At 40.7% G+C, this 15,300-nt stretch overlaps 1 protein-coding gene across 1 annotated transcript in view; it reads left to right on the top strand.

The window, feature by feature from the left end:
* Nucleotides 1–15,300, top strand: part of LOC115093623 (sodium channel protein type 2 subunit alpha-like) — a 655,694-nt gene that overhangs the window by 251,787 nt on the left and 388,607 nt on the right. The window contains exons 12-13 of the mRNA XM_029605639.1: nucleotides 7,849–8,193; nucleotides 10,072–10,204. Coding sequence (XP_029461499.1) covers nucleotides 7,849–8,193; nucleotides 10,072–10,204 — 478 coding nt within the window. The remainder of the gene's footprint in view (nucleotides 1–7,848; nucleotides 8,194–10,071; nucleotides 10,205–15,300) is intronic.

Raw genomic sequence — 15,300 nt, 5'->3', positions numbered from 1 at the left:
TCTCTACACAATTTGGCTATTGTCTCCTTCCAGAGAGTGACAGGAGACATGACTGACATCAGTAAATCCTCTCTCTACAGATATGTCAACCCTTATTTGGAGGCCATGTTAACCTAACCATCTGACCATATCAAAGAACCTTTACTGTGCAGGAGTTGGGGAGGCATAAAGGGACTTACTTTAAGTTTCCCAATGTTCTCATCATCAATGTTTGTACTAATATGAGTTTGGTTCCTCCAAGGGAAACTTCAAATAAGTCCCTTTATGCCATCAAGCCCAGCATTCAGTCTCTGACAATATAGCGAATCAAAGTCACAAATACCTGGTAGGATCCCAAAGAATAGGCCAATCCTTCTTACTCATAATCAAGAATAAGCATATCTTTCCCAAATCTTTATAGCTTATAGTGTTTTATAGACTTTCCTTCAGGAATTTCTCTAGACCAAAAGTTCTGAAATCTGTCCTAGGGGACCCTCAGCCAGTCAAATTTTCAGAATATCTTCAATGAATATGCATGAGATGGAATTTGCATGATATGGAGTTAGTGCAAACAAACTGATCTCCTCCCATACAGGTTTAGGAACTGGTCTAGACTTTTTTTTAAATCAGCTTTGCTATCTGCTTTCACCATATCCTCTGCTAACAAATTGCACAGTTTGTATCGTGACTAAAAAAAAAAATTATTCAATTTGTTTCAAAAGTGCTACCTTTTAGTTTCATGGCATAACACATAGTCTTAGTACTATTGGAAATGATATATTAACTATACCCTACTTACCTGCTCCACCCCATTCATGATTTTATAGACCTCCATCATATCTGCTTAGCTGCCTCTTCTCCAGACTGAACAGCCTTAATCTGTTTAGCCTTTCCTCAGAGGAGCTATTGCTTTCTCTGTTGCCTTTCTCTGCACTTTTCTAGTTCTGCTATATCTTGTTTGAGATGATGCAACCAGTTGTGGTCACATTTTGGATCGATGCATTATGATATCTTCCATTTTATTACTCATTCCTTTCTTTAATATGTCTAAAATTCTATTTACTTTTTTGACTGCTACTGAACACTGAGCTGAGGATTTCAAAGTATTGTCCTCAGTGAGTCCAATATCCTTTTCCTAGGTGGTAACAACCTAATGCGGAATCCAGCATGGTTTAACTAGGGTTTCGATTATTCTTCCCTAAATTAATCACTTTCTATGGGTCGATGTTAAATTTCATCTGCTATTTAGACATCCAGTCCCTAGTCTTGCAAGGTCCTCTTGCAGTTCTTCACAATCAGCTTGTGATTTAATTACTTTGAATAATTTTGTGTCATCTACAAATGTGATCACCTCACACATCACTCCCTTTTCCAGTTCGTTTATAAATATATTAAGTACCTGTCCCAGTACAGAACCCTGGGGCACTCCACTATTTAACCTTATCCACTGAGAGAAATGACCTTTTAGTCCTACTCTACATTTCCTAGCTTTTAGCTAGTAACCATTCCATATTAAGACATTGCCTCCTATTTCTTTACTCTTTAATTTCCTGATGAGCCTCTCATGACGGGCTTTGTCAAATGCCTTTCAAGCATCCAGATACACTCTATCAATCAACTCAAAACTTGTCCACCTATTTCTTAGCTCTTTCAAAATAAATCTAACAGATTTGTAAAACAAGACCTTTACAAAATCCATTCTGGCTCTGTATCATTAATCTATATCTATCAAAACAGCCAGGAATTTTGTTCTTCAGAATGGTTCCTACCATTTTGCCCAATACCCATGTCAAGCTCATCTGTCTATAGTTTCCTGGACACCCCTGGAATCCTGGTTAAGGGTCTAAACTAATAAACTGAATAAGAAAACTATTCAGTTGAACGAAGACAGCATGCTTTTTTAGTTTAGAGAGAAAGGTTTGCAATTGGCCTATATTTATCTACCATATTAAGAATCATGTTATGGTTTTGTTTTAATAATGGTTTAATCAATGCAGATTTAAATGCAGTAGCTGACTTCTACCATAGAAGCATTAACAATAACAGTCAACAGATCACCAAGAAGTCTTCCTACTTTCTTTATTACAGACAAAGGATATGGATCCAAGAGCAAATGGAGGCATGAGCCAAATGGAGTAGACTAGAAATTTCTGGCTGCTCCAAAGGCTCAAATTCTTCACACAAAACTGAGGGAGAGGTGGCCAATGCTGGATGCCACTGGAAATGGTGTAATTGTACCATGTTTCCAACAGTCATATGAGTTTTGGGGGTGCTGAGTGAAGCGAAAGGTTTGAGGTGGGTGTTGCAGGTGGGGGTAGAAATAATGAGGAGCAGGAGGGGGCCCTAAGTCTGGATACATTTTCACAATCTGGGCAGGGGAGGGGCGCCCTTATCAGGGCCACAAATATTTTTTTTTTTCCACCACTTAATCAACTATATTTTAAATATAGCCAGTTAAGGTAAAAGTTATCTGGGTACAAATACCCAGGTAAGTTTAAACCTAACTGGATAATCAGACATAGATATCTTCAGGTTAGGTTTGAAATTGGATCGAGGAAGAGTGTTCGATATCATTTACTTGGATTTCAGCAAAGCTTTTGATACAGTCCCACATAGGAGACTTGTGATAAAATGAGAAGCTTGGGAGTGAGCGCCAAGGTGGTTGCGTGAGTTACAAACTGGTTGACAGATAGAAGACAGCGTGTGATGGTAAATGGAACCTACTCTGAAGAGAACAGTGTTAAGTGGAGTGCCACAGGGATCAGCGTAGGGACCGGTTCTGTTCAATATCTTTGTGAGTGACATTGCAGAACGGATAGAAGGTAAAGTTTGTTTTTGTCTTTTGCGGATGATACTAAGATCTGCGACAGAGTGAATATGCCAGAAGGAGTAGAGAGAATGAGATGTGATTTAAGGAAGCTTGAACAGTGGTCGAATATATGGCAGCTGGAATTCAATGCCAAGAAGTGCAAAGTCATGCATTTGGGGTGTGGTAATCCAAAAGGACTTGTATGTGATGGGAGTGGGGGGTGGTGAAGAGCTGTTATGCATGGAGCAAGAGAGGGACCTTGGGGTGATAGTGTCTAGAGATCTGAAGACAGCGAAGGAATGTAACAAGGCAATAGCTAAAGCCAGAAGAATGCTGGGCTGCATAGAGAGAGGAATAATCAGTAAAAAAAAAAAAAAAGGAGGTGATAAACCCCTTGTACAGGTCCTTGATTAGGCTTCACCTGGAATATTGTGTTCAGTTCTGGAGACCATATCTCAAAAAGGACAAGGCAGGATGGAGGCAGTCCAGAGAAGGGCGACAAATGCTTGGGGGTCTCCATGAAATGACTTATGAGGAGAGGTTGAGGGACCTAAATATGTATACCCTGGAGGAAAGGAGGTACAGGGATATGATACAGACCTTCAGATACCTGAAAGGTTTTAATGATGCACAATTGACAAACCTTCTCTATTGGAAAGAAATCAGAAGAACTAGAGGTCACGAAATGAAACTCTAGCGAGGATGACTTAGAACCAACATCAGGAAATGTTTCTTCACAGAGTGTGTGGTGGATGCCTTGAATGCTCTTCCAGAGGAGGTGGTGAAGACAAAAACAGTGAAAGATTTCAAAGGGGCATGGGATAAACACTGTGGATCCCTAAAAGCTAGAGGATGGAAATGAGGAAAAGAGTACATGGGGGGTAACTTGCTGGTGTGGTGGTTATTACCCTTCACCAATAAACCTTCATACTGTTGATGCAACTCCATTATTGCTCTCTGCTTTAACAGCAGGGGGGGGGAGAAGAAAATGGAAATTAGTTTCAGACAGCAACCAACAAGGACATTGAATTTTTTAATTTTATTTTTATTGACTTTTCATTTTCAAAAAGATATTACACAGCATGTATCCATCTTACATAAGTACTTAGGAATAACAAAATATCCTATATAATTACTTTTACATACTGTGAAACTCTTAAGATTACCATTATAGGAAAAATATAGAGACTGGAGGAAAGAAAAAAAAAGAGCTGTTACGTATAGCAATTTAATAACAATCTGTGTCACTACCACATTTTACTTCTTTATCCCAGTTAATAAATCTATGAAGAATTTAGGAATAGGATTCAAGGTATGAACAGAGTTGATCAGGTTGATTAAACACATACCTAGCATTTTGAAAGATTATTATGCAATGGCATGGAAACCTTAAGAGAAATTTGGCCCCTCTTTGTATAACTTTATCTCTCATAGATAAAAACCCCTTTCTTCTTAACTGAGTGTCTCGGGCAATGTCGGGAAACATCCTGATAAACTGATCATGAAATTTGGAGTTTTGATATTTAAAATAAAATCTTAGAACTGTATCTCTCTCAGATATAAATGCAAATTGCACAATTAGAATGGCCGTGTCTTTATTTCCATTTCAGAGGATTTTTCCAAGCAATCTGAAAGATTTAAATCATTTTCTTTTACTCTCCCTGTTGTTGTATATTTCCCAGTCCCTGGGGCTGGGAAATATAATACATTCTAGATATTACAGGTATAGCCGTATCTGTATATTTCAAAACGTTAATCAGATAACTTTTAAATAATTCTTTAGGTGAGATTAAATGTGTTTTAGGAAATGTAACACTCTAAGGTTAAGTTTTCTAATTTGGTTTTCCAATTGTTCTAGTTTATCTGATTGAATCTTTTCAGATTTAATTAAATTTATTTGCACTTTTTCAATCTCGTCTATTCTCACTCCCATGGTATTAACAGATCCATCCATCTTTTTAGCTTTTGTCTGCAAAATCTTGTTATTATTCAAAACATCTTGAACCATTATGGCCAAATTATTTATCGATTTCTGCATGGAAATTATTATAATCCCTATTTCCTCCAAAGTAAATTTCTTAGGCATCATGATAGGCATATCAATCATTGATCCCCCTTGACTTCCTTCCATTCCTTTCTCCCTAGGAGCTATCTCTGGTTGTAATTGTTGAAGATTAATTCCACCAACTTGCTCTCCAGAACTCAGAACTACTGAGTTCACCGGGGGAAGATTAACACTCTCTATCCTCCTCCGATCACAAAATGGTGAAAAAAACAAATTTAACTTGGGATCATCAAAACTTAATTCTCCCCCTCTCTTTCCAGTTGGAGGCTCTGGTGTTTCTGGGGCACCAGGGCTCAAAGATGTTTCATAAGTCTGGAGAATTTGACCCTGCTCCTGGCCAAACTCTCCTGCGACTTCACTTCCTGGTGTCGCCAACGTGGTTCTTGCAAAGAGGTCCTGAATTCGTGGCTGATTATCGCTCACTATTGGAGTAGAAGAAATCTCTCTTGTTTTCGCTTTCCTTTTGGTGTGTGGCATTACCAAGAGGAAATATAGCCATGATATTTCAAGAAATAAAAATGTACCTTAGCAGCTGACTTCTTGCTGACACAGTCAAAGTCAATTCATCCAGGCTCCATTAGCCACTGATATCCAAAATGAAATATTATCCCCCCACCAATCCCTGGCAATTCATGCTAAGCCAGGCAAAGCTGCGCGCCCCTTAGGTGTGCGGCTTTGGTGGTGCGCTGACGGCGGTGTCGCACTGTACAGACGCTGATTTTATGGGTGTCTGTCATGGCTCCTCCCTCCGATGTCAGGAACTGGTGGCAAATATGAAAAGAGGTAAACATTGGAGCTGCGTCTGCTAGCTCCAAAAGGCAAAGTCAATGGCAGGGTCTCGCAGCTCAGACGCCGATTTTATGGGCGTCTGTCATGGCTCCTCCCTCCAACGTCAGGAACTGGCAGCAAATATGAAAAGAGGTAAACATTGGAGCTGCGTCTGCTAGCTCCAAAAGGCAAAGTCAGTGGCCAAGGACATTGAATTTTATGGTCTGGGAAAACAAACAAGCATGGGACAGTTTAGTTAAGTATTTAAACCTCTATAAGAGGGCTGACTAATAGGTCAAGGTGAGGTGTTAGTGGTGGTTTAGTGTTTAGGGCCAGTTTCGCATGTAGCGTGAGATGTATGAACAGCACAGTACACCTTGGTGAAGATTTGACATCATCTAGAGTGAGGAAAGCTTAACAAAGATGAAATTTTGTACTATGTTCTCTCACCCTAACTTGATGGACTCTATAACAAGGTATCATCTCTCTCTCTCTCTCTCTCTCTTATTCTCTCTTTCGTTTTCTCTCTCTCTGTCTCTCTCATACTCTCTCTCTCTCATATTGCACGGAAAATGCTACTTTGAGCTTGTTGGCAGAAAAGCCGTTTGGTCCTTTTCTGCCGACATTTCTAGGTTTCTATGGATAATTTTAAGGGAGTATATTCAATTGTAGATTGATCCTGCTGAATATCTATGACAAATTATCCAGCTAACTTTAGTGGATAACTTTTCCATTTGCCAGTTTTCTGAATATTGACCTCAAAGAGTTTTGATTCAGTCATAGTGTCCACTGTGCCAAATGTGTATCATATCTGTAAAAGCTTTTCTTATTCTATTTTTCTCTCATTAATTAGTAGTCCCTAATTTAAACTAAAATTTGTGCATCTCTTTTTTTTTAAAGGCTACATTCTGGGGTAGATTTTTAAAAATTGCGCGTTCGCGTACTTTTGTTGGCGCACCAGTCGCAAACAAAAGTACGCTGGATTTTAGTAGATACGCGCGTAGCCACGCGTATCTGCTAAAATCCACGATCGGCGCGCGCAAGCCTGCCAATTTTGGGCAGCCGGCGCGCGCCGAGCCGTGCAGCCTGCCTCCATTCCCTCCGAGGCCGCTCCGAAATCGGAGCGGCCTCGGAGGGAACCCTTTTTCGCCCTCCCCTCACCTTCCCCTCCCTTCCTCTACCTAACCCACCCCCCGGCCCTATCTAAACCCCCCCTACCTTTGTCGATGGATTTACGCCTCCCTCTGGGAGGCGTCTCGGCGCGCCAGCGGGCTGCTGGCGCGCCGAGACGCAACCCGGGGGCGGTTCTGGAGGGTGCGGCCATGCCCCCGGACCACCCCAGGTCAAAACCACGCCCCCGGGCCCGCCCCCAAAACGCCGCATCGATCGGCCCCGCCCCGACATGCCCCCGACAAAAAACCCCGGGACTTACGCGAGTCCCGGGGCTCTGCGCGTGCCGGCAGGCCTATGGAAAATAGGCGTGCCGGCGCGCAAGGCCCTGCTCGCGTAAATTTGGGCGGATTTACGCGAGCAGGGCTTTTAAAATCCGCCCCTCTCTTTTTTTTAGAAGCTCTATTTACGTTACGCTCACTCAAAGGTATTTGTGTTATAATTTCTATGATAATATAGATTTGTCATGATTTGCATATAAGCAGCACATTGTACTGCCACCTATAATGCTGGATGCAACTATGGAAGAGGTGGTATTAAAAAGTTTCAATCAATGGTAACTTAAGGAAAGCCACAAACTTTCTTAGGTTTTTATATTCATTTTACTCTGTATGCAGTGGTAAATTAGATCCATAAGATATTATTGGGACCTTTGTTTTCAGTTTTTATTTTATTCTTACCAGGAAATTTTCATATGTATTACAACAATAACAAAAGTGATATTTACCTGGAAAAATTGCAAGTTATTTTTTTCCAATGATTTCTCCATTTTTTGTTCTTTCTGTAGTAGACACTAATATATTCCTGGGTAAAATAAAATAAAAACTAAAAACAAAGGTCTCTGTATATTAGTTAATACCATGGTAGACGTTTTTGATTACTTTTTCCACCATGGTATCAGACTGATTTGCAAACAGCCTGAAAACATGGTTAATTTGCCATCACTGTCTGTTTTGGGACTTTAGAGACTGGAAGAGAGGATTCTCTGTAATAAACAGTACAGAATATCTGTTTTAAGTTTTACTGGTTCTTTTCTTATGTTTGTCTTTTTTCGTAGTCTTTGCTCAGTATCCGCGGTTCCCTGTTTTCCCCAAGACGCAACAGCAGAGCAAGCCTTTTCAGCTTCAGAGGACGAGGAAAGGATGTAGGATCGGAAAATGACTTTGCGGATGATGAACACAGCATGTTTGAAGACAATGGGAGCAGAAGGGGTTCTCTTTTTGTGCCGGGTAGACAAGGGGAACGACGTAACAGTAATATTAGCCAGGCCAGTAAGTCATCCAGGATCCTGCAGCTTCCGGTGAATGGAAAGATGCACAGCACCGTGGATTGCAATGGAGTGGTTTCCTTAGTCGGTGGTCCATCAGCCCCTACATCGCCTGTTGGACTCCTTCTACCAGAGGTGATAATAGATAAACCAGCTACTGATGACAATGTAAGGATGTTTTACAGAGTTTAGGCATGGTGGCCTTTTCTTACTGCATTGGCCAGTGTTTCTACAAACTAGGAATCCTTAGGAATGATCCCTGGTTCATGAAGCTCTGAATGCTCCTGCTTCTTGCAATGCTTTTAACATACTAACAGCTCAGAGTAATGGACTTAATTTTATCCATTAGCCTGCAACAAAATATATTTACTTACTAAAATTTGTAATTAACAATATACTGCTTGATGCCAAATCCCTGACTTTAGTGTGCAAAATACCTTTATTTATTACATGTCCTAACAGCTGTTCCTTTTGATCTCACACTAGAAGCTCATCTACTTTTCTGGTAATTTTACAAACAGTTCTACAATGATAAAAGGATATTTAATAAGTACATTAAGAGCTTGGGGTTTTTATTATTGGTATGCACTGGTCATAGGTGGTTTTTGATTGCATCGTGCTGAAAAGAACATTTCAAGCTATCTGAAAATGCAATTAATAACAGTTCAATCAAGCCAGAAATATTTTCAAATACCAAAAATGTAAAGTAAAATAATACTGTGCAAACACTTCTCTAACATGAGCTTAGAGACCATCTAGGTTGGGAGTTCTGAATCACCAGAAAACAAAGGTGAACCTGAGTGGGAATGACTGCTTGTCTCCCCTGTACTTCCTGAGACTTCCTCTGTGCTTGGATGCCTGATGCAGATTTGCAGCAACAAAAAAAAAACAAAAAAAAAAAACTGGAAAGGGGGAAATAATTGTAAGGGTAGTGCAGTAACACATCTATCTGTAATACATATCTTCCTCTTTTATGTACTTGTAAAAAAAACCTTTCCATTAATTCTTCTTTGTTATAATATATCAATAAGATTGCAACAGAAATGTTAAATAGTTGCTTTCTTTAATTCTTCCAAAATTACATCAACAACTTGTACCACTGAAGCTAAAATTGTATTAAAGCAAAAAATGTTCCTTTATGTATACAGGCATAACACACAGAGATACATCTGTGTATATGTGGATTATGTGTGTATGCAATGGAACTAACAAAATTATTTAAGCATATTCCAAATACTGCAGTCCCATTTTAAAATGGCTTTCCAATTATAATCTAAATATGTAAGCATGCTTAAGCACCATTAAGTCAGACTTTTATTATTTGTTGATTTTGAATTTGTAAAAATATAGGTAGGTTCACGCAAGATACGTAAACAATCTAATCATTAAACTAAGAGGCCATCATGAAAACTTAAAGAAAATATGTGTCATACAGGGTAAAAGGCAGACTACTATACAAAACAATATGATTGTGAAACTTCTTTCAAATTGTCATCAAGCACTATGGTGATAAGGAATCTTATAGTCTATGTACACTACAGAATACTAAAAGCACCCTGATGTCTATGGAAAGCTGATGCACTTCCACGGATGATAATCGGTGCTTCCAATGTTAAGCGATGGAATTTCTAGTAGCCAACTATGGATGCCAACCACTGTCTACAGATTGCTACATGAATTTGTAGCTTTCTTATGTCTCTCTCTGTCTCGAGTTCCTGTCTTAATTTTGATCATTAGCTAGTAGATATATAATATACTGAACTTTAGTAAATCATACAGGACACGTAGTTAAGCAATCAAGCATCTGCTAAATGTTTTAACACCATCATCATCACAGTAACAACAATAGCTTAATATTACAATAAGTAAGAAAAGTCTGGCATAATAAAGTGAGAAAACTGAAGACTGCATGAAGCATGTTATTCCTTAGCATAAGTTCTAAGTTAGTACAGTAGAGTCATGTATATTATGTTGATGGAAATGATGATTTATTTATAAATATTGAACTTACAGGGCACTACTCCGGAAACAGAAATGAGAAAAAGAAGGTTAAGTTCTTATCCAGTTTCTATGGATTTTTTAGAAGACCCTGCTCTGAGGCAAAGAGCACTGAGCATAGCCAGCATGCTAACAAACACAATGGAAGGTACTTTATGAGTTACTCCTGTATGCTTCAGTTCCTGTATTTTTTGCAAAACTGTTGCTGTCCACATCTCTCAGACTTCACTGGTTCATTCTTTACAGTGGAAGTTGGTGAAGTCAATATTTATATGGAGGACTGTGAGTAAGATCAGGGAGGGTAATGTTCAAACATGCGCACGAGCGTCCATGTATGTGCGGTTGCCAGTGTGCGCACATGGACATGCTGATTTTATAACATGCATGTGTCAACGTGCACATGTTACAAAATCCGCTACCCACGCGCTCATGCGCACCCGGTTTTATATCGGAGCGCGCATGTGCACGCGAATGCCAACTCGCACACACAAGATGGGAAATTTTACAACATGCGTGCGGCAATGTGATAGGTATTAATCCCAGTTCCCTCCCAGTCTGCTTCGATAAAGGGGCGGACTGAGAGGGAAGTTTCTAAGCCCGTACCTAACCTGCTTCCATTTTCCCCTACTAACCCCGAGCCCTAAAACCCCACTAACTAACCTTTTTTTTTTTTTGTATTAGAATTTACCTGTTCTTTGGAGCAGTAGCAGGCTGCGCGGGCCGGTCAGCTACCGGTGCGCGCTTCAGTGGGACAGTGCCTAATGGTGCTGTCCGGGCCTATCAATGCCCCACCCATGCCCCAGCCAGACTGCGCCCCCAGCCTGCCCCTTTTTCCTAAACAAGTGTGGCTGCGGGTATTTGAAAATACCCGCTGCATGTGCACAGCCCAGCCATGTGCGTATCTCCCAGTTTTCACGCGCGCAGTGCTTTCAAAATTAGCCCTATAATGCATATAACATAGTATCTGCTAATTTTACCTTCCTTTGAGGCATGGCTTAATTTGAATGGATATACTGGGGTTTACCAAAATGCTAGGTTCTCTAGTTATAAGTTTAATAGAACTAGCTTTGTTCTTTTTCTGCAGCTTTGTTAATGATAAATGCATCCACTTAAGTGCTCTTTCTAATATCAAGATAACAGGGAGATACCCACAGGAATCAAATACCATGGAACAGAGCTTCCCAGACTTATCCTGGTGACCTCCACAGTCAGTTGGGTTTTCAGGCTATCTACGATGAATATGCATGAGATGAATTTGCAACACCTTGGACAAGTGCAAGGTGTTGCATATAGGGAAGAATAATCCTTGCTGTAGTTACACAATGTTAGGTTCCATATTAGGAGCTACCACCCAGTAAAAAGATTTAGGCATCATAGTGGATAATACTTTGAAATCGTCGGCTCAGTGTGCTGCAGCAGTCAAAAAAGCAAACAAAATGGAAAATGTCATATTGCCCCTGTATCGCTCCATGGTGAGACCACACCTGGAATACTGTGTACAGTTCTGGTCGCCGTTTCTCAAAAAAGATATAGTTGCGATGGAGAAGGTACAGAGAAGGGCAACCAAAATAATAAAGGAAATGGAGCAGTTCCCCTATTAGCAAAGGCTGAAGAGTTTAGGGCTGATCAGCTTGGAGAAGAGACGGCTGGGGGGGGGGGGGGATATGATAGAGGTCTTTAAGATCATGAGAGGCCTTGAACGAGTAGATGTGAATCGGTTATTTACTCTTTCGGATAATAGAAAGACTAGGGGGCATTCCATGATGTTAGCAAGTAGCACATTTAAGACTAATCAGAGAAAATTCTTTTTCACTCAACACACAATTAAGCTCTGGAATTTGTTGCCAGAGGATGTGGTTAGTGCAGTTAAGAACATAAGAAAATGCCATACTGGGTCAGACCAAGGGTCCATCAAGCCCAGCATCCTGTTTCCAACAGTGGCCAATCCAGGCCATAAGAACCTGGCAAGTACCCAAAAACTAAGTCTATTCCATGTAACCATTGCTAATGGCAGTGGCTATTCTCTAAGTGAACTTAATAGCAGGTAATGGACTTCTCCTCCAAGAACGTATCCAATCCTTTTTTAAACACAGCTATATTAACTGCACTAACCACATCCTCTGGCAACAAATTCCAGAGTTTAATTGTGCGTTGAGTGAAAAAGAACTTTCTCCGATTAGTTTTAAATGTGCCCCATGCTAACTTCATGGAGTGCCCCCTAGTCTTTCTACTATCCGAAAGAGTAAATAACCGATTCACATCTACCCGTTCTAGACCTTTCATGATTTTAAACACCTCTATCATATCCCCCCTCAGTCGTCTCTTCTCCAAGCTGAAAAGTCCTAACCTCTTTAGTCTTTCTTCATAGGGGAGTTGTTCCATTCCCCTTATCATTTTGGTTGCCCTTCTCTGTACCTTCTCCATCGCAGTTAGTGGATAAGTTCTTGGAGAAGAAGTCCATTAACTGCTATTAATCAAGTTTACTTAGGGAATATCCACTGCTATTAATTGCATCAGTAGCATGGGATCTTCTTGGGGTTTGGGTACTTGCCAGGTTCTTGTGGCCTGGTTTGGCCTCTGTTGGAAACAGGATGCTGGGCTTGATGGATCCTTGGTCTGACCCAGCATGGCAATTTCTTATATGCTGGAGCTTCAGTCATGGCTGGATTTAAGAATTGCTCACCCAAAGGTAGTGTTGGAGATTAGGGTAGGGATGTGCAGAAGGAAATGATACATTGCTATTCGGTCTTCATTGCGCCGGGACCCAAATCCGTTGCATCCGTTTTCATAGGGGGAAACCTGATTCGTCCATTAGTTACATTCAGTATTCGGTTTCCATTAAAGTTGGAAAAACAAATAAAACCCACATTCCAACCCTTTAAATTTAATTAACTACAACCCCCCACCCTCCTGACCCCCCCAAGACTTACCAAAAGTCCCTGGTGGTCAAGCGGGGGTCCGGGAGCGATCTCCTGCACTTGGGCCGTCAGCTGCCAGTAATAAAAATGGTGCCAATGGCCCTTTGCCCTTACTATGTGATAGGGGCCGATCAATGGCACCGGTAGCCCCTGTGACATAGTAAGGGCAAAGGGCCGTCGGCTGCCAGTAATCAAAATGGCGTCGACAGCCCTTTGCCCTTACTATTTCATAGGGGCCGATCAATGGTGCCGGTAGCCCCTGTGACAGTAAGGGCAAAGGGCTGTCATCTGCCAGTAATCAAAATGGTGCCGACGGCCCTTTGCCCTTACTATGTCACAGGGGCTACTGGTGCATTTGGTCGGCCCCTGTCACATGGTAGTAGCAATGGACGGCCGGCACCGTATTGTGCTCCTACCATGTGACAGGGGCCGACCAATGGCACCGGTAGCCCCTGTGACATAGTAACTGTAAGGCTATTGGCGCCATTTTGAATACTGGCAGCCTACGGCCCAAGTGCAGGAGATCGCTCCCGGACCACCGCTGGACCACCAGGGACTTTTGGCAAGTCTTGGGAGGGAGGGGTCAGGAGGGTGGGGATAAATTCGGTAATGATACTTTGCATTTGTGGGGGGTTCACGATACATTTCGCGAACCCACGAATGCAACGAATAGGGACCTATCCGTTGCGGATTGTGCATACGTTCAAAATGAATGCACATCCCTTGAGTAGGGTGTTAGAGATCCTGAAGATCGGAAACTGGGGGAATCCTTTTCCCTCCCCACCCCCCATAGTCCCAAAATGTAATAGCAGCACACCTTTGAAGTTGATGGCAGAAGCAGGCTCCACCTTGGCACAACTGTACTCCTTTTTAGCCTGGGTATTTGGCACCTTCAAAATGTAGCATCCTAGGGATTGCTTATGCTGCTTATACCTACATCTAGGCCTGGCTCTTTCAGATTTATTGTGGATAGCCTGAAAACCTGATTGACTGTAGAGTTACCAGGACAGATTCAGAAGCACTGCCATAGAAATACCCAGCATAAGTTAAGTTTCCTTTCATTTTTCAAGTATAAGATTTTCTTATCAATAGCTGTATGCCGAAATGCTGGACTAACAATTCAAAGAGCTTGGTTTCTGACCATTAAAAATTTTGAAATTATGAAAACATCTTATTCTAACTTTGCTGGCTTGCATTGTGTAACATACTGTGTTCTGGTATTTGAGTCTACTGTTGTTGATTACTTTTGCAGCATGTTTAAAACTATTGGTAAGCATTAGCATAAGCGAATAAGCATAAGCTAGTAAAAGGCAATGATATATTTAATAAATTAATCATTCTATACTTTATCCTCAAAATACTTTTGATGCCAAACTAATACATTCCACAGCTCCTCTTAGAAGGTCGAGTTGGCAGGCTAGTCCTATATGGAGTTACTCATTTTTGGCAAGTCTATGTCCATTTATTTTTAACAGAACTATACTACCTCTAAGCTTGGATGAAGTGGTGATTTTTTTTTCTTTTGGTTCCATTGATATTTCACTCTACTTTAATTTGCAGTGGAATTATTATTACTGTAAAATGTTGTTAGAAGGTGTTGATAGATTTGGTATATAACTAGTCATCTCTCAGAAAGGGTAAAATTTTTCATAAATATAGTTATGTCCTTTTCTTAGAGCCATCTCTAGGATGGAGAAGTGCCTGGTATGATAGGTATGGCAATGAAATGTGAGGTTATATATGTTTCAGAATAGCAATATATTTTATGGAAAACATCTTCTAGCAGTCATTGTTGGACAAAGTATTCTGTGTAACAGTCATTACAAATTTTAAATGCAAAAGATTGGTTAAACATGTTTTGCTAACCTTTCTGAGGGCATTATTTAAAATGAACTAGCTAGTTAACAAAGGGCTTAATATTCATTACCACTTAGCTGGTTTCATTTGGACTTAATTTATGCAGACATGGCAGCAGCTACCACTTAACCAGCTAAATTTTTAAACAGCTAAAATGTTAGTAGGATAAGTGAAGGGAGGTACAGGGATGTTCTGGGGCAGAGACTCTTGTCCGGCTAACTTACAGGGTCATTCATCAAATCGCGTTAGGACCCTAATGCCCGTGATAAAGCTATAACACATGCGTTATTTATCATAGCACAAGTTACATATGCAAATTTGCAAAATGTATTCAGGTGGGCAGATTTTGGGAGTAGTAAATGAAAATGAGATGTGGTAGCACTGTGCAAATTCCATTTTTTAAGGAGGGGGGAGGCAGGAGAGGGAGAGAGAGCCTCTGGTGTAGCTCACATATTTGTCATCTATTTAT

This window comes from Rhinatrema bivittatum, chromosome 6 (genome assembly GCF_901001135.1).
Source record: "Rhinatrema bivittatum chromosome 6, aRhiBiv1.1, whole genome shotgun sequence".
Lineage (NCBI taxonomy): Eukaryota > Metazoa > Chordata > Amphibia > Gymnophiona > Rhinatrematidae > Rhinatrema > Rhinatrema bivittatum.
Note: the sequence above shows the minus strand (reverse complement) of the source record. Positions and strands in the feature narration are given on the sequence as shown.